Genomic DNA, 22059 nt, shown 5'->3' on the forward strand with positions numbered 1-22059 from the left:
CCGCTCGGAGAGGAGCCATCAGCGGCAGGACGAACCGACACATCGCGGTGGGTTTACGCCCTGGAACACGACGGGGCGGTGAAAACGGTGACCTCAACGCCGCCCGTGGACAGAGAGGAAATCCAGGCAGCAGAGTGACTTCATTCAGATAGAATCCCGGGAAGGCCAACGCCACGTAAGATGCTATTTGGGATGGAGACTCATCGACTTGAGTCGCCCTGGCCGGCGTGGCTCCGTGGTTGAGCATCCACCTAGGAACCAGGAGGTCACAGTTCAATTCCCGGTCAGGGCACATGTCCGGGTTGCGGGCTCCATCCCCGGCAGGGGGGGTGCAGGAGGCAGCTGATCCGTGATTCTCTCTCCTCATTGATGTTTCAGTCTCTCTCTCTCCCCATCTCCCTTCCTCTCTGAAATCAATAAAATATATATATACTAGAGGCCTGATGCACGAAGATTCATGCAAGAATAGGCCTTCCTTCCCCTGGCTGCCGGCACCGCCTTCGCTCTGGCCAGAGCCGCCTTCCGCCTCTCAACTTGTCGCGTCAATTTGCATTTTCCCTCCTTATTGGCTGTGGGCGCTGTCATCTTTATCGTGAAGTGACGGTTAATTTGCATATTGCTCTTTTATTAGATGGGATTTTAAAAAAGAATAAATCCACATTTCTTCACCAGTTATAAACTACAGAGTTTTGTAATGGAAGGAATAAACACAGCTTGCTTCTAAAAAAAAAAAAAAAAGCAAACATTCATAAGGAAAGTCATTCGATGACATCTGCTCTCTGGTGGAAAATGTAAGGAAGACAGCCAAGCCGGGGGAAGGCCAATTAGCGTTATTTAGACTCCGGCACCATCACGCTTCCTGGAACAATGAGCAGACGCGGACTCTCTCCAGCCTTCGCCACCCCTGCTTTCCAAACCACACACCAAGCAAAGGCTGCCTGCTCCCGCACCCCAGCGGGGGCTGGACTCCTGCCGGGGGCCCCCAGTAAGAACACGCAATACTGGTGGGAGCTCTTTAGAGACCTAACATATTGGAGAAGGAAGGGGAAAAGGAATGGGACAGAAGAAAGAGTAAGAAATGAAAGAAGCCCGGCAGGTGTGGCTCAGTGGGTGAGCATCGACCTATGAACCAGGAGGTCACTGTTCGATTCCCGGTCAGGGCACAGGCCCGGGTTGCGGGCTCGATCCCAAGTAGGGGGCGTGCAGGAGGCAGCCGATCCATGATTCTCTCTCAACATGGATGTTTCTATTGCTCTCTTCCTCGCCCTTCCTCTCTGAAATCAAGAAGAACTATATTTAAAAAAAAAAGAAAGAAAAGAAGTAAAGGAAGATATGCCTATGGTAGTGACAGGGAGGGCGACTCAGCCAGTAGCTATTGGCATTGATGCCACTGGTTGTGACAAGCGAGACACCCAATCAATGAGCTCAAAGACCGTCTCTGGTTTTTTTTCAAGTGTCCATGGAACATTCACCAGGGCAGACCATACCCTTAGACATAAAACACCTCAACAAAGGATATACCCTGGATGGGTAGCTCAGGTGGTTAGAGTGTCACCCCGAAACATCAAGGTTGCAGGGGCAACCAAGGGATGTGTTTCTCTCACATCGATGTTTCTCTCTGTCTCTCCCTCTCTCTCCCAGTCTCCCTAAAAAAAAAGGAAAATATCTTCAGGAGAGGATTAACAACAACAACAAATAATAATAATAATCCTATCTAATAAAAGAGAAACATGGTAATTGGCGAACAACCGCTACCCTTCCCATTGGCTAATCAGGGCGATATGCAAATTAACTGTCAGCCAAGATGGCGGCCGGCAGCCAGGCAGCTTGAAACTAACATGAGGCTTGCGTGCCTCAGTGACGGAGGAAACCAAGTTCCCCGCCTGCCGCTGCAGGCCTCTGAGCTGCAAGCAACTATGTAACAAACATAGAAGCTAAACAAAACCCCAGAAACCTGCCGGGCTTCAGCCAGCAGGATCGCAACATTGTAAGCAAAGGCCAGAAACCTACTTTCAGCAGCGGAGGCCTAAGAGCTGGAGCCAAGCCTCAAAGCAAAAGCTGGCCCAGAATAAAAAAAGAAAAAAGAAAAAAAGGAGCAGTTGGGAGCTTCAGTCACCCCCAGCCTGAAAACAGCCCTCAGCTCCTCACCCAGACTGGCCAGGCACCCCAGTGGGGACCCCCACCCTGAAGGGTGTGTGACCAGCTGCAAACAGCCATCATCCCCTCACCCAGGATGGCCAGGCACCCCAGTGGGGACCCTCACCCTGGTCCAGGACACCCTTCAGGGCAAACCAGCCGGCCCCCACCCATGCACCAGGCCTCTATCCTATATAGTAAAAGGGTAATATGCCTCCCAGCACCGGGATCAGCGTGACAGGGGGCAGCGCCCAAACCCCCTGATCGCCCTGCGGCTCTGTGTGTGACAGGGTGCGGCGCCCCAACCTCCACACCCCCCACGGGCCCTGCTCTGTGTGTGACGGGGTAGAGCCATAACCTCCCCATCGGCCCTGCCCTGAGTGTGAGAGTGGCAGCACCCCAACCCCCTGATCAGCCCTGCTCTGTGGGTGATAGAGGGCGGTGCCCCAACCCCCTGATGGGCCCTACTCTGTGCGTGACAGGGGGAAATGCCCCAACCCCCCGATTGGCCCTGCTCTGTGCGTGACGGGGGGAGCTCCCCAACCCCCTGATGGGCCCTGCTCTGTGTGTGACAGGGGGGAGCTCCCCAACCCCCTGATGGGCCCTGCTCTGTGCGTGACAGGGGGAAATGCCCCAACCCCCTGATTGGCCCTGCTCTGTGTGTGACGGGGTGGCGCCGCAACCTCCCCATCGACCCTGCCTTGAGTGTGACAGGGGATGGTGCCCCAACCCCCCAATCAGCCCTACCCTGAGCGTGACTGAGGGTGGAATCACAACCTCCCGATCGCCCTGCTCTGTGTATGACAGGGGGCGGCGCCCCAACTCCCCAATCGGCCCTGTTCTGAGCCCGACCAGGGGCTGCACCTAGGGATTGGGCCTGCCCTCTGCCACCTGGGAGCAGGCCTAAGCCCGCAGGTCATTATCTCCTGAGGGGTCCCAGACTGCGAGAGGGCACAGGCCGGGCTGAGGGACCCCCCTTCCCCTCGAGTGCACAAATTTTTGTGCACCGGGCCTCTAGTTATATATATAAAAGCCTAAGTGACCATTACGACCCGTAGACCAAATGACTGGTCGACCGGTTGCTATGATGCACACTGACCACCAGGGGGCAGACTCTCGATGCAGGAGCTGCCCCCTGGTGGTCAGTGCACTCCCACAGCCAACCTCCCATGGCCAGCCAACCTCCAGCAGGCCCACTGGCCCCGATCGGCCCCGATCACCAGCCAGGCAGAGGGACCCCACCTGTGCACAAATTTGTGCACCGGGCCTCTAGTAATGATGATAATAATAATGAAGCTGCAGATATAAGAAAATATTTGCAACCCACGTCTCCCATTAAGGGGATTCTACCGCACTGAAGAAGTCCGAACGCCGTTCTATGTCCTGGCCTTCCTATGAAAGGGGAAGGAGGGGAGAACCTGTGAGCTCTAAACGCTAAACACAGATCAGGGCTCCATTCGCACTTTCCCCTCCGAGTCCAGTCTCATATGAGTTCCCATTAAGGTCACTTTCCTTTCTGGTTTCAACAGGGATGGTCGCCAATGGATTTTTAACGGAATCTCAGAACCGCGTGCTAATCCCACAGTCTCCCGCGACACGACAGGGTTCTGAGCTCATCCAGGGTTTCCATATGAGTTTTAAGAAAAGGTGCTATATGCCTTCGGAAGGACACACTTCCCTTGGGTATTCCGGGAGTAGAAAACACTCTTAGTTTAGCATCCACTGCCCGGCCAGTGTGGCTCAGTGGTTAAGCATCAACCTATGAGCCAGGAGGTCAGGGTTTAATTCCCGGTCAGGACACATGCCTGGGTTGTGGGCTACATCCCCAGTGTGGGGTGTGCAGGAAGCAGCCGATCCATGATTCTCTCTCATCATTGATATTTCTGTCTCTCCCTCTCCCTTCCTCTCTCTAAATAATCGATAAAAAACATATTTAAAATTTTTTATTGTTTAAAGTATTACATATGTCTCCTTTTTCCCCGACTGACCCCCCCTCCCCCGCCACCCCCGCCCCCAGGACAAGCCCCCACCGCCCCAGTGTCTGTGTGCATTGGTTGTGCTAATCTGCATGCACACAAGCTCTTTGGTTGCTCTCTAACCCCCTCCCCCTCACCCCCGCCTTCTCTCTGAGCTTGGAAAATCTTTCTACAAAAAGAAAAAGAAGCCCTGGCCGGTGTTGCTCAGTGGATAGAGCCTCGGCCTGTGGGCTGAAGGGTCCCGGGTTCGATTCCGGTCAAGGGCACGTACCTGGGTTGGAGGCTCCTCCCCGGCCAGGGCCCTGGTCCCGGCACGTGCAGGAGGCAACCAACTGATGTGTTTCCCTCACACCGATGTTTCTCTCTGTCTCTCCCTCTAAAAATCAACGGGAAAACATCCTCAGGCGGGGATTAAAAAAGAAAAAGTAAGTAAATAAAAAATACATATGTATTTAAATTCACTCCTTTAAAAAATAAATTAAGCAAGTGTCCGGTTGCTAAGGACGTTGCTAAGACCCTCCAGGCAGCACAGGCAGCCGCCAGGTGCACAGAGGCCACGCTACGGCCCGGTCTCCTCCTCGGGGCTGAGCGGAGCCCGGGGAGCCCGGCCACCGCCCTCCACGCGCTCCCCTCCCGCTCCCCGCCCAGCGCTGTCCTGGCTCTGACCACCGAGGCTGCTAATGCGCCCCCGAGGGTGTCCACAGTGTGCACAGCCGGAGCCCCACCCAAAGCTGCCAGCAAGGAGCCTGCCCCAGCCCGGCCTCCTCCCGATGGGCAGGGGCCCTGGAGGGCGTCCGCTCACGGCACCGAGCTCCTCCGAGAGGCGAGGCCTGCGAGCGAGCAAAGGTGTGGGGGGCACAGGTCCGGGCTGCCTCCGGTCTGCCTCCCGCACGCCCCCACCGGGAACCGAACCCGCGACCCTTCCGTCCGCAGGCCGACGCTCTATCCACTGAGCCACACCGGCCGGGGCTAGGGCCCCAGGTGTGATTACCTCGGTTGCAGGTTCCCCGGCTGCGGGAGGGGCAGGTGCGGGAGGGGCAGGTGCGGGAGGGGCAGGTGCGGGAGGCCGCCGATCGAGGTCTCTCTCTCTCCCCGCCTCCTCCCTCCCTCCCGCTGCCTAGAAATCAATGGGGAAACATCCTCAGCTGAGGATTTAAAAAAAAAAAAAAAAGGAAATGTCGCAACACCGAGGCCCCGTGTCCCCCCGGACACCCCGTGTCCCCCCGGACACCCCGTGTCCCCCGGACACCGCGCCCTGAGAGCCTCACCTGGGCCTCTCCTCTGGCCAGGAGGGAGACGCGGGCGGCGGGAGATGTTACTTCTTATTTGTTTATTTTTAATATATTTTTACTGATTTCAGAGAGGAAGGGAGAGGGAGAGGGAGAAACACAGACGATGAGAGAGAATCGTTGATCAGCTGTCTCTTGTCTCCCCCCCCCCCCCCGTCTTCCCCCCACCCGCACCCCAGGATCGAGCCCGCAACCCGGGAATCGAACCCTGACCCCCTGGCTCCGGGTCGGCGCCCAGCCAGCCGGGCGGGTGGAGACTTCAAACGGCCTGGCTCTGGGCTGCCTCCCCGCTCCCCCCTCCTCCCCGCCCCGCACACACCAGCGGGTCAGCGGCTCCACGATTTCTGTTTCCCAACGTCAGCCAGGAAGCAGGAGAGCAGGCGTTTTCCAGGGGCGCTCGTGAGTGAGGGGTGCCCCTTGCCCAGGGGAGGGGGTGCCCCTTGCCCAGGAGAGGGGGTGCCCCTTGCCCAGGAGAGGGGACCGTCAGCAGCAGGTGAGGGAGCGGCCCCCACCCACCGCCTCTCCCGGCGCCCTCCGCCGGCCTGGGCTCAGCGCGGCTGTCCCGGGGCAGGAACCAGGGAGAGCTGCGGGCCTACTGGGTGCAGGTGCGCCTCTGCGCATGCCCGCCAGCCCACGGAGGTCTCTTCTCCTCTCGGCCCCCTCGGGTCTCTGTTTTGTTTGTTACTGTTTTTTATTTAAACATTTTTGTTGATGTCAGAGAGGAAGGGAAAGGGAGGGAGAGGAACATCAGTGAAGAGAGAATCACGGTCCGGCCGCCTCCTGCACGCCCCCCACTGGGGATGGAGCCCAACCCGGGCCTGTGCCCTGGCCGGGAATCGAACCCTGACCTCCTGGGTCCTAGGCGGACGCTTAGCCACGGAGCCCCGCTTCGGTCAGAGAGCCCCCCACAAGATGGCTCCGGGGAAGGGGCTGTGGGTCCCAGGCGGGAAAGAAGCATCTGCACTGAAAGGAATTTCGGTTGAACAGACAAGGCGCCTCGGACCTGCCTCCAAGCCCACCGTTTCCCCTTCTCTCTCCACACGAGGAAGGATGACCACAGGCATTGCCAAGCCCTGGCCGGTGTGGCTCAGTGGATAGAGCGCCGGCCTGCAGACTGAAAGGTCCCGGGTTCGATTCTGGTCAAGGGCACATGCCCGGGTTGTGGGGTGAATCCCCAGTAGGGGGCGTGCAGGAGGCAGCTGATTCATGCATGATTCTCTCTCATCATCGATGTTTCTAGATCTCTCTCTCCTTTCCTTTCTGAAATCAATAAAAAAAAATAAATAATAATAAAGTAAAATTGTTTTTAAAAGAAGTTGTTGGAGAACTATTTCCCACCCCCCGTCCTCCCCCCGAAAAGCTGTTCCCCGTTTATTTCACCATCAAAATCTTTCAAGCCCTCACAGGAAGGCTATTCCCGTGCTATGAGCACTGATCCATCCCTTTCATGAGGTCGGCAAAGACCCTGATGTGAACCTGAGGCGCTGACCAATATTACTTATCACTACAGACGCACTGCTTTCCACAGTGTTCGCAGACCAAGCCCAGCTGAGCACGGCTCGATGGCCGCCCCCATGTCATCACAAGATGGCCAGCAGGGGAGGGCAGTTGGGGAGGATCAGGCCTGCAGGGAGGGCAGTTGGGGGGAACCAGGCCTGCAGGGGAGGGCAGCTGGAAGGAACCAGGCCTGCAGGGGAGGGCAGTTGGGGGCAACCAGACCTGCAGGGGAGGGCAGTTGGGGGGAACCAGGCCTGCAGGGGAGGGCAGTTGGGGGGAACCAGGCCTGCAGGGGAGGGCAGTTGGGGGCAACCAGGCCTGCAGGGGAGGACAGTCATAGCCAAGCACAGTCCGTGGCAAAAAGACAAGGATGAATCAATACTGGGAAATCAGCCCGGCCAGTATAGCTCAGTGGTTGAGCATCCACCCATGAACCCAGAGGTCCCAGCTTTGATTCCCGGTCAGGGCACATGCCCGGGTTGCAGGCTCGATTCCCAGTAGTGGACATGCAGGAGACAGCCAATAAATGTTTCTCTCTCTCATCTATGTTTCTATCTTCCTCTCCCTCTGCCTCCCTCTCTCTCTACATTAAATAAAAACACATTTTTTTAAAAAGGAATTGGGAAACCTATGAATGGGATTCATTGTGTTAGTACATTGGAGGAGGAAAAGAATTTGACCATCTAGACCAGGGGTGGGGAACGTCCGGCCGGCCGGCCGTATAAGGCCCACGCAACCATTGGGTCTGGCCCGGCCAACGCATTAGGGGTGAGTTAACCAAACGTTGGACAAAACAAAGCAGGCTAATATTTAAGTTGATAATTTTGTACGACCCGCGAATGATGTTACAAATATCCAAATGGCCCTTGTTAGCAAAAAGATTCCCCAACCCTGATGGAGACAGCTCTGAGGAACCCACAAACCCCGTGCGGAGAACCCCAGCTTCATGTGGGGGCCCCTGACCACAGCTGGTCCGAACGGGAACACAGCACCCAGGCGCGTAGAAATACTCCTCATAGACCATTTAAAAGTGTAATTCAAAAGCATACACAAAATAGAGTGTCATCGTTTGTTATACGATTCAGACGTATATACGTTAACCTTCTAAGAAGAATATTAAAAATAAACACCCTCAGTCCATGCTGGTGTGGCTCAGTGGATAGAGCCTCGGCCTGCGGACCAAAGGGCCCCAGGTTCGATTCCGGTCAAGGGCACGGACCTCGGTGGCAGGCTCCTCCCCGGCCTGGGCCCTGGTTGGGGCGCGTGCAGGAGGCAACCCATCGATGTGTCTCTCTCACATCGATATTTCTCTCTGTCTCTCTCTCTCTTCCACTCTCCCTAAAAATCAGTGGGAAAATGTCCTCTGGTGAGGATTAACAAAAATTAACTAATTAATTAATTAATAATAAATAAACACCCCCAAATCCTAACAACCAATAGAATTAAAGGTGATTTCCCCCCCATTTTTGTCTTTTCCTTTGAAGCTATGGCAATGAGCTCAACCACGTATTTACAATAAATAAGTTTTATGTCTTTTTAAAAATATATTTTTATTGATTTCAGAGAGGAAGGGAGAGGGAGAGAGAGAAAGAGAGAGAGCGAGAAACATCCATGATGAGAGAGCATCACGGATCAGCTGCCTCCCGCACGCCCCCCACTGGGGATCGAGCCCGCAACCCGGGCCTGTGTCCTTGACCGGAATCGAACCTGGGACCCCTCAGCCCCCAGGCCGGCGCTCTATCCACTGAGCCACACCGGCCAGTGCAAGTTCCATGTGTTTAAATCAGGGGGAGGGGAAACACAATGGAAATTTCAGGAGAGAGAGGGAAGAGAACGTAAAGAGTCCCTTCCGACTGCCAAGCCGTTTTTATTCGTAACGTAGAGTCCTTCTTCCTTGTTTTTCTAGGATTCTCCGCGTAAGAGGCTCTGCCATTTCTAGCTGCAGGCTGGGAGCCGTCGGGACGGGCCGGATGAGCCGCTCTGGGCTGACGAATTCCAGAGGGTAATTGCATAAAATACTTGGAGAGGAAACTGCCTGATGCTGCCACGCTATTTATGGAAATTAGCAAGCATCTCTGTAAAAATAAACCGGGCAGTGACAACCGTAAGCCCTGAAATGTGGTTTCCATAAGCGATGCGCTCCGGGCGCCAGGTCCGCGGGCCGGGAAGGGGCCAGGCGGCCTCCTTTCTCTCCTACAAAGCAGGGACCTGGCGCTGGGTTTTCTCCTCTGGTATCTTTTTGGGTTTGTTTTTAACTGATTTCAGCGAGGAAGGGAGGGGGAGAGAGAAACATCCATGATGAGAGAGCACCATGGACCGGCTGCCTCCTGCACGCCCCACGCTGGGGATCGAGCCCGCAACCCGGGCCTGTGCTCTGACCGGGAATCGAACCCGGGACTCTTCAGTCTGCAGGCCGATGCTCTATCCACTGAGCCACACCAGCCAGGGCTCCTCTTGTGTCTTTAATCCCCTGTTTTCTCCTGGCTGCTTCCCGTCGAAGGACGTATATACTGAATGTTCACTTTGCTTAAAAACAAACCAACCGCCCCTAGCTGGTGTGGCTCAGTGGGTGGAGCATCTGCCTGTGGACGGAAGGGTCCCAGGTTCGATTCCGGTCAAGGGCACAGGCCTGGGTTGCGGGCTGGTCCCCAGGAGGGGATGTGCAGGAGGCAGCCGATCCGTGATTCTCTCTCATCATGGATGTTTCTCTCTCTCCTTCTCCCTTCCTCTCTGAAATCAATAAAATATATTTTTTAAAAAACAAAAACCCACGATCCTGTTTCTCTCTCCAACGGGTTATGCATTTCCTTTAGTCGGTGCCTCTCCTTCCAGGTCCACGCCTTCCCCCCCAAAACTCCTCCAACTCCTTCCAACACAACCAGCCCATTCCCAAGACCAGGGCGAATTTTCACCTCCGTGGGTCCCCTCACCCTGGCTCAAACCTCAAGGGATTTTGCATTTTTCACTCCCCCACCCCCACCCCATCCCACAGACTCCTTTTACTTTTCTACAATTTAAATATTTTATTTGCGTGACTCATGGGCTAGTGGTCAGCGCCTCTAGACACAGAATGTCAAGCGATGACAATGAGCTCAACCCACGGTACCTCGCTTACACCTGTTCCGTGGACAGGGCTCAGCAGGGGAGGTGCCACGGAACGTGGCTGGGGAGTTCTGTGGGAGGATCAGAAGATACGGCCCGGCCGGTGTGGCTCAGTGGTTGAGCGTCGACCTATGAACCAGGAGGTCAGGGTTCGATTCCCGGTCAGGGCACAGGCCCGGGTTGTGGGCTCGATCCCCAGTGCGGGGCGTGCAGGAGGCGGCCGATCCATGAGGCTCTCTATCATTGATGTTTCTTTTTTCTCTCCCTCTCCCTTCCTCTCTGACATCAATAAAAATATATTAAGAAAAAAATTGTATAGACGATATGGAGACCATGCATATGAGAGTAAGGAGAGAAGCAGATGGAAAGGATACCAAAAAATACCAAATAATAAAATTAATAATAATAATAATAATAATAACCAGGTCCTACCACAAATCAGTTGGTAGCATAAGCAGCTCTTGTAAAAGGCCAATACAGCCCTGGCCGGTGTGGCTCAGTGGATGGAGCGTCAGCCTGCGGACTGAAGGTCCCGGGTTCGATTCCGGTCAAGGGCATGGACCTGGGTTGCGGGCACATTCCCAGTGGGGGGTGTGCAGGAGGCAGCTGATCGATGTTTCTCTCTCATCGATGTTTCTCTCTATCCCTCTCTCTTCCTCTCTGTAAAAAAATCAATAAAATATGTAAAAAATAAAATAAAAAAAAAAAGGCCAATACAAGTGTTTTGGGCTCTCTAACCATTGCTCCGCGGGACCCGACTCACGCAAGAGGAAATGGACGAAGATTACCATCTCCCTCTCCCTCCATCTCCTGGACCCACTGTCTCCTGGCTCCTAGGTCCATGCTGAGCCACTGAGCCACACTGGCCGAGCCCCTCACACGAGTCTTAATGCCCTACCAGCCTCCTCATGGCGGCACTAATAACCAGGGACACACTAAAGAACACCTTGGGACCCCCCGAGCCCCCAAATCCGCAGGAGGCTCAGGGAGCCAGCTGTGAGTCACACCCAGGCTGTCCCTAAGGACCTAACCCAGTGTCCGGCCCACGGGCAGGGCCCGGGGACCCTCACCAGAATTCTCTGGGTGGGACAGTGGCCGATCCCGCCCATACCTGCAGGCCCCGCCCCCAGAAGATCAGGCCCCGCCCCCTCTCCGGGGTTGATGCCTCCCGAGTGCCCCCTGCAGCTTCGCAGCGGAATTACAGGCGATTCCTCGCGAGCGCCCCCTAGAGGTTCCCGCGGAATGACAGGCCGTTCAGAGCGCGAACGTGTACTATCCTCTCATTAGGAGGTAGGCGCCGGTTTTGTGCGATTTTGTTGGTTACCTTTTTTTCGCGTCACAGCGGTTTAGCTGCTCCAAGCAATTCTAGGAGGCAGCCGATGGATGGTTCTCTCTCATCATAGATGTTTCTCTCCCTCTCCCTCCCCCTTCCTCTCTGAAATCAATTAAAAAATATATTTTTAAGAAAAGACCTGGCATCTCCTTTTTTCTTTTTTTTTTATATTGTTTTATTGATTTTTTACAGAGAGGAAGGGAGAGGGAGAGTTAGAAACATTGATCAGCTGCCTCCTGCACGCCCCCTACTGGGGATGTGCCCGCAACCCAGGTACTTGCCCTTGACCGGAATCAAACCCGGGACCCTTCAGTCCGAAGGCCGACGCTCTATCCACTGAGCCACACCGGTCAGGGCCTGGCATCTCCTTTTACGACTTTCTGTGCACACGCCCCGTACATGGAAGCCCACGGATGTGGAAAACTCCAGAAGAGGTTATGAGTCAGGCTGGGCAGACACTGCTTTTGGCCAACGGTCAACAGGCTGCCTCACAGCACGTTTTTTACTTTATTTACTTTTATTTTTTTAATTTATTTTTGTTAATCCGCACCCTAGGATTTTTTTCCATTGATTTTTAGGGAGAGTACAAGAGAGAGGGAAAGACAGAGAGACACATCGATGGGTTGCCTCCTGCACGCGCCCCGACCAGGGGAGGAGCCTGAAACCGAGGTCCATGTCCTTGACCGGAATCGAACCCGGGACCCTTTGTCCTGCAGGCCGATGCTCTAGCCACTGAGCCAAACTGGGTAGGGTCAAAATATTTTTTAATTTATTTCAGAGAAGAAGGGAGAGGGAGAGAGAGAAACATCCATGATGAGAGAGAATCACGGATCGGCCGCCTCCTGCACGCCCCCCACTGGGGACGGAGCCCGCAACCCGGGCCTGTGCTGTGACCGGGAATGGAACCCTGACCTCCTGATTCATAGGTGGACGCTCCACCACTGAGCCACACCAGCTGGGCCAGAAGATATCTATTGACATAGGATCATGGAGAAGCACAGACCACAAGGGACAAGGACAGAAAACATGGACTTCGATAAGCGGGCCACGGGAATCACAGATTGGAGCGGACAGAGGCTGGAAACAGAGCCCCAGGGGCAGAGAGGTGTGATTAATGCACCCGGGCATCTCTGTTCGTGTGCGCATGCTCCCTTCACGGACGGTAAAGCTCCTACTACGTGCCAGGCCCTTTGCTAGACCCTGAGGGTACGCAGGCCACAGAGCCTCATGCCCGAAAATTACGTCAAACACAGGTGGCTTCCTGGTTCCAATTCATACAAGACACATGTGGGCTACCCTGTTCCATTCACACAGGACAGGTATGGGCTAGCCTGTTCCATTCACACAGGACACGTGTGGGCTAGCCTGTTCCATTCACACAGGACACATGTGGGCTAGCCTGTTCCATTCACACAGGACACGTGTGGGCTAGCCCGTTCCATTCACATATGACACGTGTGGGCTAGCCTGTTCCATTCACACAGGACATGTGTGGGCTAGCCTGTTCCATTCACACAGGACACGTGTGGGCTAGCCTGTTCCATTCACAGAGGACATGTGTGGGCTAGCCTGTTCCATTCACACAGGACACGTGTGGGCTAGCCCTTTCCATTCAGACAGGACACGTGTGGGCTAGCCTGTTCCATTCACATATGACACTTGTGGGCTAGCCCGTTCCATTCACACAGGACACGTGTGGGCTAGCCTGTTCCATTCACACAGGACACGTGTGGGCTAGCCTGTTCCATTCACACAGGACACGTGTGGGCTAGCCTGTTCCATTCACACAGGACACGTGTGGGCTAGCCTGTTCCATTCACACAGGACAGGTGTGGGCTAGTCTGTTCTATTCACACATGACATGTATGTGCTCGCCTGTTCCATTCACACAGGACACGTGTGGGCTAGCCTGTTCCGTTCACACAGGACACGTATGGGCTAGCCCGTTCCATTCACATATGACACGTGTGGGCTAGCCTGTTCCATTCACACAGGACATGTGTGGGCTAGCCTGTTCCATTCACACAGGACATGTTTCCATTCACACAGGGACACGTGTGGGCTAGCCCGTTCCATTCACTATGACACGGATGGGTTAGCCTGTTCCATTCACACAGGACATGTGTGGGCAGCCTGATTCCCATTCAAACAGGACACGTGTGGGCTAGCTGTTCCATTCACACAGGACACGTGTGGGCTAGCCTGTTCCATTCACACAGGACACGTGTGGGCTAGCCTGTTCCATTCACACAGGACACGTATGGGCTAGCCTGTTCCATTCACACAGGACACGTGTGGGCTCGCAGCAGCCCTCAGGACATGACACTGACTAAGCTGTGTCGTTCTGTACCTTCAGATCTGAGACTAAAACATCTCGACCCTCCCTCGGCCACAAGCACAGCTGTCTGACTTTCAGTGCTTTACAGACTGGGGGATCACAGGGCATCCGGCTGGCCCACCGCCTGGGGGAATGGGAAAACCTGGCCGTCATGGGCCTGTGCCTCCACCGGGCGAGGAGCCGCTGGAGGGGAGCTCCTGGAGGGGGCTCTGCATGGATGAAGCCGGTGCCAGCCACTGGGCCACTGTCCCCACCACTCCCTACTGTCTCGCAGGCAATGCTAGCGTCACTCCCGTGAGCCAGCCCTGTCGGCGAAGGAGGATGCGAGACCGACGGGAAAGACAGGAGTCTAAAGGAAAGACTGCAGCCCTGGCCGGTGTGGCTCAGTGGATAGAGCATCGGCCTGCGGACTGAAGGGTCCCGGGTTCAATTCCCGGTCAGGGCACAGGCCCGGGTTGTGGGTACAATCCCCAGTAGGGGGCGTGCAGGAGGCAGCCGATCCATGATTCTCTCTCATCATCGATGTTTCTATCCCTTTCCCTCTCCCTTTCTCCCTGAAATCAGTAAAAATATATTTTAAAAGAGACAGCTAACAATAAATCTTGGCCTAGTCACGGTTTTTTAAAAAAATAAAGAAAATACTGCAAAACAGCGTGGTGTGTGCGGACCGACGTATACTCAGCACACGGACTGAGGGGCCGAGGTAAGGCCCCGGGCCCTGAGCGCTGCCCATTCCCGGTCTCCAGGCCTCACTCTGCCCAGCCTGTACCGGGCACATGCAGACCCCCACTCCACCACAGCCCCACCTCACCGCCGACACGTTGGACCCACAGAGGTACCGAGGCCCCGGCTCAGGCCTCAGAGGGGTCCCCGGGGATGTGGGTGATGCCTACAGGCACGTCACCCCGAAATCCCATTCGCTGGAGGTGAGAGAATGGTACATTCTCTTTGGGGTATTAGTAACGGATGCATCGTAGACACGGAAGCACGGAACAGAGTGTGGAATCTCTGAGGGAAGGCGGGGGAGGGTGGTGGGTGCGAGGGGATCAACCAAAGACCATGTATGTGTGTATGCATGGCCCCTGCATACATGCATACCACAGATGGAGGAGTGGTGAAGGCCAGGGTGAGGGTGGGGGCACTGGAGAGTGTCAATGGGGGAAAAGGGAACATCTGTAACACTTTCAACAATAAAGAATTATTGAAAACACACACACACACAAATCACAGCCCATCTGAGGTGGCAGAGAACGATGCTCCTACAGAAACCGAGGCCCGTCCCCCCTTCCTCTCCCCTCCCTGGTACCTGCAGGAGCGCCCAGTGCCTGAAGACCATCCACACCAGCAGCCACCAGCGGCTCGTCCAGGAAGCCATGGGGGCCGGCATCCCGGGGGGTCTCACGTGGAGCCTACGGAAGAGGAAATGGTCGGTGTCCAACGGGCTCTGGCCCCGGTCCGGCCCCCACGACATAACAGACCCACCAGAGGGAGCCTGGCAAGGTCTGTGTTGGTTGAGGATGGGGCTGCCTACCACAGGGGTAGGGGCTGCCTGGGGCTCTCTCTCTCTCTCTTTTTTTTATGGTTTGGAAGTTCTGTTTTATTTACTTGTTTATAATATACTAGTAGCCTGGTGCACGAAATTTCGTGCACTGCGGGGAGGGTCCCTCAGCCCGGCCTACGCCCTCCCTCAGTCCAGGACCCCCGCTCCTTACCGCCCACCTGCAGCAGAGGCAGGAGAGGCTCCCACCACCACTGCTGTGCTCACCGAGAGCCCGGCTTGCGGCTGAGCAGCGCTCCCCCTGTGGGAGCACACTGACCAACCGGGGGGCAGCTCCTGCCTTGTGCATCTGCCCCCTGGTGGCCAGTGTGTGTCATAACGACCAGTCATTCCACCTTCCGGTCAATTTGCATATTAGTCTTTTATTATATAGGATTTGTACTGATTTCAGAGAGGAAGGGAGCAGGAGAGAGAAACATCAATCATGAGAGGGAATCATGGGTATCGGCTGCCTCCTGCCCACCCCACACTGGGGATGGAGGCCGTCACCCAGGCATGGGCCCTGACCGGGAATCGAACCTGGGAGCCCTCAGTCCAAAGGCCGACTCTCTACCCACTGAGCCACACCGGCCAGGATCTCTCTAGGATGCGACCTCATCTTGTCAGGGGGGCAGCTGGGCCTGCCTCTGTGTGCAGCCCACGCCCGCTGCCTTCCAGAAGCCTCTTTCCAGCTCGGCCGTCAGCAGCGGGTGTGGCCACTGGCAACCGACTCAGGAAGCCGACTTGCAGCCAAGGGTGAGGCCACCTGCCAGCTCCTGCTGCTTCGGGCAAAAAGGAGTCTCAGGCAGCCCTGGCCGGTGTGGCTCAGCGGATAGAGCATCGGCCTGCGGGCCAAAGGGTCCCGGGTTCGATTCGGGTGAAGGGCACCTACCTCCGTTACAGGCTCCTCCCCTCCTACTCCTGCAGGAGGCGACCCATCAATGTCTCTCTCACATCAATGCTTCTCCCTGTCTTTCCCTCTCCCTTCCACTCTCCCTAAAAATCAATGGAAACATATCCTCGGGTGAGGATTCCCCCCCAAAATGCGTCTCAGGCCCAGGAAGCGAGCCCAGAGAGGGCAAGGGACCTGCCTAAGGCTGCACAGCAAGAGAGTGGCTGCTCCTGGGCTGGCATGCACGACTTCGAAGGCTCCGGACTTCCCCACCCGGCGACACGGAGCCCCAGGCTGCAGCCAGAGAAGCAGCCGAGACTCCCCCTGCAGGGAGGGCGAGCGGCCGGGGCCCTGCGCCCCCCGGAGGGCGCCTGGGGTTACTGCAGAGCCTCCGGAGCGGGCGATCCCAGCGGCAGCGGCCCTGCCTGAGCGGAGGCTGGAAAAGCCGCAGCCACCTCGCCTCGCCTTGGCCGGGCCGGTGTCCGGGGGCGGGCGGGCGGCTCGGCTCCGTCTGGAGAAAGCATTACGGGCCCGGCCTAATGCGATCCGCAAATGTGCTGCCGCTTCCGGCCCGGGCGGCGGCTCCCGGCTGCAGGGAGGGGGCCAGGCCGGGGGCCGCGCGCCCCTCGCCGGCTCGCTGGCCCCTGCGTCCGGGGCGCACGGCCTCCGCTCCCCGCGCCCACCTTCTGCGCCGCCGGGCACGTCGCCTCCCCCGCCCCCCATCTCCGCCCTTTAGGCGCTCGCGACCCGCCCGGCCAACCTGTGGGACCTCCCCCGGCTGCTTCCCGCCCGTTTTACCTGGACCCCCCAAAGCTGAAAGTCCCCCCAAAACACTCCAGAGACCGCTCCGCCCGCGCAGAGCCGGGGACGTCCCTCCCCGCATCCTCCAGACCCAAGGAGTTTTGGGGGGGGGGGGGGGGGGGCCTAACATCAATATTTATTTTAAAAGTTTGAATTGTCTAAAATTGTCTAAAGTGTCCCCAACCTCTGAGAGACCCGCCCCGTCTTACCCGCTGGGTGGGGGAGCCCCCACCCGGCCCCCCCGCGCGCAGCACCCACCTGGCACCGCGGATGCGTCCGGAACGGGGCAGCCTGGACGGCGCGGGCGAGACACGCGCTGGGGGGCCGCCCCGCGGACACCCGGACACCCGGTGCGGACCCGGCCGGACCTTCCCGACGCCGGCCTCCAGCTGCCGCGCCGCCGCCGGGAAGCGAACTGGGGCCGCGACGGGCCGCCCCGCCTCCCCGCCCCTCGGGGCGCGCGGCGCGGCGCTGGCGGGGACCCAGGGCGCAGGGCGCCGGGCGCGCGCGGCCACCTGCACCGCCGGCAAGTGCACGGCGCGCCCCGCGGGGTCGTCGGCGGGAAGGGACCGGAGGGGCCCGGCCGGGCGCCCCAGACGCGGCTGGATCGCGCCCCCGCCCGCTTCCTGGAAGCCACTCCTCGCCGGGCCGGCCGCCAGGCGCGGTGCCAGAGCCGGGTCGCCGCCGGCGGGTGCGCTGGGAGAGGCGGGCGGCCGTGCGAGCCAGCCGGGCGCCCCGCCTCCGTCGGAGCCGGAGTGGGGATGCCGCCCCCCGCCCCCCGCCCCCCCGACCTCCGGCCCCCGCGGGCCCCCTCCGCCCGGGCGCCGGCTCCGCTCAGGCAGCCCCGCGACCACAGGACGCTTGCCCGGAACCGCTGGCTCCGTCCGCGCTCCGGGCCGGGCGTGAGCGAAGCCGGAGACCAGCGCCCCTCCGGGCGCAGCGCCCGGCACAGGGGCCGCGGGACTCCGGAGGGCTCGCCGCCCGCGCGCATCTGGCTGCCCGGGGCCAGGAACCGCCGAGCAGGGCCACCTCTTAGCCGGGAACCCGGAGCCGCTTGCATTTGAGCCGAGCTGGGCTGCGTAACGGCTCTGCAACTGCCCCCATAGCGGGGCGCCCACGCCTGTGATTTGGGGGGAAATGGTGGCGGTGTCACCAGACAAGCAAGGGGTCCGGCCGCCTGTCCCTCCCTGAGCCGATGCGGCAGAGACAGGCTGGCATCGTCTGTGAGCGTTGATGCCAATCCCGCCGGCAGCGTGGGGAGCAGCAGGTCACCCACAAACATCTGCTCTGCCCCCACCACAGGCGGCTGCTTATACTGGGGAGAAGGACAGAGATGGCATGGGAAGGACGCAAAGGGAGGGCCGGGTGGGCGGTGCACAGGCAATGGGGCTGAGGGTTTGCAAAGGCCTGTGGGTATGCAAAGGCTGGGGGTCTGCAAAGGCCTGTGGGTATGCAAAGGCTGGGGGCCTGCAAAGGCCTGTGGGTCTGCAAAGGGCTGGGGGCCTGCAAAGGCCTGTGGGTGTGCAAAAGCTGGGGGTCTGCAAAGGCCTGTGGGTCTGCAAAGGGCTGGGGGCCTGCAAAGGCCTGGGGGTCTGCAAAGGGCTGGGGGCCTGCAAAGGCCTGTGGGTGTGCAAAGGCTGGGGGTCTGCAAAGGCCTGTGGGTATGCAAAGGCTGGGGGCCTTCTAAGGGCTGGTGACATGCAAAGACCTGGGGGCCCTGGTTTCTGCAACCAGGTTGTTATGTTTCCATGGTGACAGGCAGCTCCCTGGTGGGGAGATTGGGCTGCCCTTCCAGGTGAGCTCCCAGGTCCCACTGCAGCTCCAGCCGGGCTAGAGGGCGCCTCCTCTACTCAGAACAGCACAATCGCGGTTAACCGAGTGTGATTCCTATTTCTTATCATTCTAGCTGGCCCCCAATATTCTATTTCTACCGTATTAGGGTGAATTTCCTGTGGGCTTTGGAAGTGATGAGAACTAAGGCCTGGGGCCAGTCTCAGGGGCACAAAGCCAAGGGCAGGGGATTGCTCAGAAAGCCCCCTCTTCCTCCCCCCACCCCCCCACCCTCCCTCCCATGCCCTCACCCACGTGCCACAGTCAGCATTTCCTGGGGTGCAGAGTGTGTGCCAGGCACTGTGCCCACTTCCTATGCGCAGCTAGTTGGTGTGAGACATGCTCACCTGTCCGAATTCAGTGACAGACTCGGAGACAGAAGGATGGTGCAAAGGAGGTGCAGGCTGGGGGTACAGGCACGTTTGGGGCAACAAATGTGGCCTATTTATCTGGTCCCTCCTCTGGCTCCTCATTGGCTGAGTACTAGGGGGTCATCTAGGTCTGGCTGTCTCCTATTGGTCCATCTATATATATAAAAGCCTAATATGCTAAGTGTCCAACCAATCGGTCGACTGTTCGGTCGACCACTCGACCAGCCGCTATGACGTGCACTGACCACCAGGGGGCAGACGCTCCAACCGGTGGGTTAGCTTGCTGTTGGGGTCCGGCCCATTGGGACTGGGTGAGACAGGCCGGACACTCCCTGGAGCCCTCCTGCAGTCCCTCCCTGGCCTCTAAAATATTTCTTCTAATTAATCTCCTTTCGATGTGCACGAATTCGTGCAACGGGCCTCTAGTTTTTAAAAAATTAGGGTGAGGCCTTTTCTAGTGGTCGCCACCTTCCCTTTCCACCCAGATGCTGGACCATGCCCACAGTTCTTTGTTCCTGTATCCTCTTCCCTCCTCCCTATATTCTGTTGGCCCCTCAAGGAAATTCAGCAAATCCATCAAAAGCCGACCACGCTGGAGATGATCCCAGAGGCCCACTTCCTACTGGTAGGAGCACCATTCCCATTTTCCCCCCTGAGCACACGGGGGCTCAGGGGACCGATCGCCAGGACATAGTGAGATGCAAAGCCAGGATGGAGCCCAGAGCTTCTGATGGCGCCCTGTTGCCACAGGTGTGCACCTGTGCCCAGGTGAGTCTCTTTATTATTTATCTACTAGAGGCCCGGTGCACGAAATTCGTGCACTGGGTGTGGGGGGGCGGGGGAGAGTGTCCCTCAGCCCAGCCTGCCCCCTCTCACATACTGGGAGCCCTCAGGCGTTGACCCCCATCACCCTCCGATCGCCTGATCGGCCCCTTGCCCAGGCCTGATGCCTCCGCCAGAGGTGTCAGGCTTGGACAGGGGACTCCCATCTCCCCCCGATCACTGGCTCTGGCCCCCGCCCAGGCCTGAGGCCTCTGGCCCAGGAATCATGCCTGGGCAGGGGACCCCCATCTCCCTCTGATCGCTTGCTCCACCCCCCGCCCAAGCCTGGCGCCTCTGACCCAGGCTTCAGGCCTGGGCAAGGGGACCATCATATCCCCCCAATCCCCGGCTCCGCCCCCCGCCCAGGCCTGATGCCTCGGCCAGAGGAGTTGACCCTCATCACCCTCCGATCACCGATCACCGGATCGGCCCCTTGACCAGGCCTGAGGCCTCCGGCAGAGGTGTCAGGCCTGGGCAGGGGACCCCCAGCTCCCCGTGGTTGCAGGCTCCGCCCCTGCCCAGGCCTAACGCCTCTGGCCTAGGCGTCCGGCCCGGGCAGCGGGGACCTGCAGTGGCAGCGGGGGGCGCCGCAATCGTGGGCTTCGCTTTAGGCCCAGGCAAGGGACCCCTAGCTCCCGGGACTGCCAGCTTCGACCGTGCCCAGCTCCCGTCGCTGGCTCCACCCCTACTTCCTGCTATCACTGGCCAGGGCGGCAAAGGCGCCTGATTCTCCGATCATGGCTCTTAGCTCCCCCCTGGGTTTCCGATCACTGTCAGTGGCAGGGGGCTTCTTCCTGCTTTCCCTTTCGCCTCCCTGCATTGTGCCTACATATGCAAATTAGCCGCCATCTTGTTGGCAGTTAATTTGCATATAGCCCTGATTAGCCAATGAAAACGGTATCGCCGTACTCCAATTACCATTTTTCTCTATTATTAGTGTAGACTAGAGGCCCAGTGCACGAAATTCGTGCATGGGTGGGGTCCCTAGCGTCTGCCGGCTGCTGGCCAGGGCCTTCCTTCCCCCAGCTGCCTGCCGCCACCGCCGGCCGGGGCCTCCCTTACCACCCGCCTTGGCCTGGCGCCACCTGCTCACCTGCTCCACCATCCCGCCATGGTCCCCCTCTCGTCGCTGCTGCCAGCGCCATGTGGCTGACGCCCGCCATATTCTGCACCGCCCCCTGGTGGTCAGCGCATGTCTAACTCCCTCTCGGTTGAACTCCCACCCATGGGGACAATTTGCATATTAGCCTTTTATTGCATAGGATACACACACACACACACACACACACACACACACACACACACACACACTGAGTGGCCAGATTATGATGACCACCCCACCAGTACTTCATTGACGCTTCCAAAAATACTGAATATTGAAAACTTCCTAAGCAAATACTCTCAAGGTTTTATTATTATTATTTGTATAACTAATTCACTTCATTGTACTGATGGGGTGGTCATAATAATCTGGCCACTCATTGTATATAGATAGATAGATAGATAGATAGATTGGTAGATTTCAGAGAGGAAGGGAGAGGGAGAGAGAGAAGCATCAATGATGAGAGAGAATCCTTGATCGGCTGCCTCCTGCACGCCCCCTATTGGGGATCAGGCCCCAGGCATGTTACCTGGCCTGGAATCGAACCCGGGACCCCTCAGTCCGCAGCCCGATGCTCTATCCACTGAGCCAAACCCATTAGGGCCAGGTGAGCCTCTTCAGTCACCACGCTTGCGTTCAACAATCTGCTTGAACTTGTGAGCAGGGGAAATGCTGGGTCTGCTTCCTGCCAGCCTCCGGCCACAACATTTCTTGTCGGCAAATCCATGCGTAACCTTATTGGTTGTTGTTTCTCTTTCAAAACACGTTCTTTCGCCCGGCCGGTGTGGCTCAGTGGTTGAGCATTGACCTATGAACCAGGAGGTCACGGTTCGATTCCCGGTCAGGGCACATGCTTGGGTTGTGCGTTCGATGCCCAGTGGGGGACGTGCAGGAGGCGGCTGATCCATGATTCTCTCTCATCATGGATGTTTCTCTCTCTCTCTCTCTCCCTCTGCCTTCCTCTCTGAAATCAATTTGAAAAAGAAAAAGAGGAAGCCAGCCTGGCTATCGCGGGGTCTGCTGCAGAAACCAC

The 22059-nt window shown here is 57.7% G+C and overlaps 1 protein-coding gene across 4 annotated transcripts in view; it reads right to left on the minus strand.

The window, feature by feature from the left end:
* The window catches only part of ADAMTSL3 (ADAMTS like 3), a 111758-nt gene extending 94253 nt beyond the window's left edge, over nt 1-17505 (minus strand). For all 4 annotated transcript variants that reach the window (XM_036315930.1, XM_036315928.1, XM_036315927.1 and 1 more), the window contains exons 1-2: nt 17160-17505; nt 14978-15080 (exon numbers count right to left, since the gene is read on the minus strand). In XM_036315930.1, the coding sequence (XP_036171823.1) occupies nt 14978-15058 (81 nt within the window). In that variant the 5' untranslated portion in view covers nt 15059-15080; nt 17160-17505. The remainder of the gene's footprint in view (nt 1-14977; nt 15081-17159) is intronic.
* Between the last annotated feature and the right edge of the window lie 4554 nt (nt 17506-22059).

Source organism: Myotis myotis, unplaced genomic scaffold, assembly GCF_014108235.1.
Source record: "Myotis myotis isolate mMyoMyo1 unplaced genomic scaffold, mMyoMyo1.p scaffold_m19_p_67, whole genome shotgun sequence".
Taxonomy (NCBI): Eukaryota; Metazoa; Chordata; class Mammalia; order Chiroptera; family Vespertilionidae; genus Myotis; species Myotis myotis.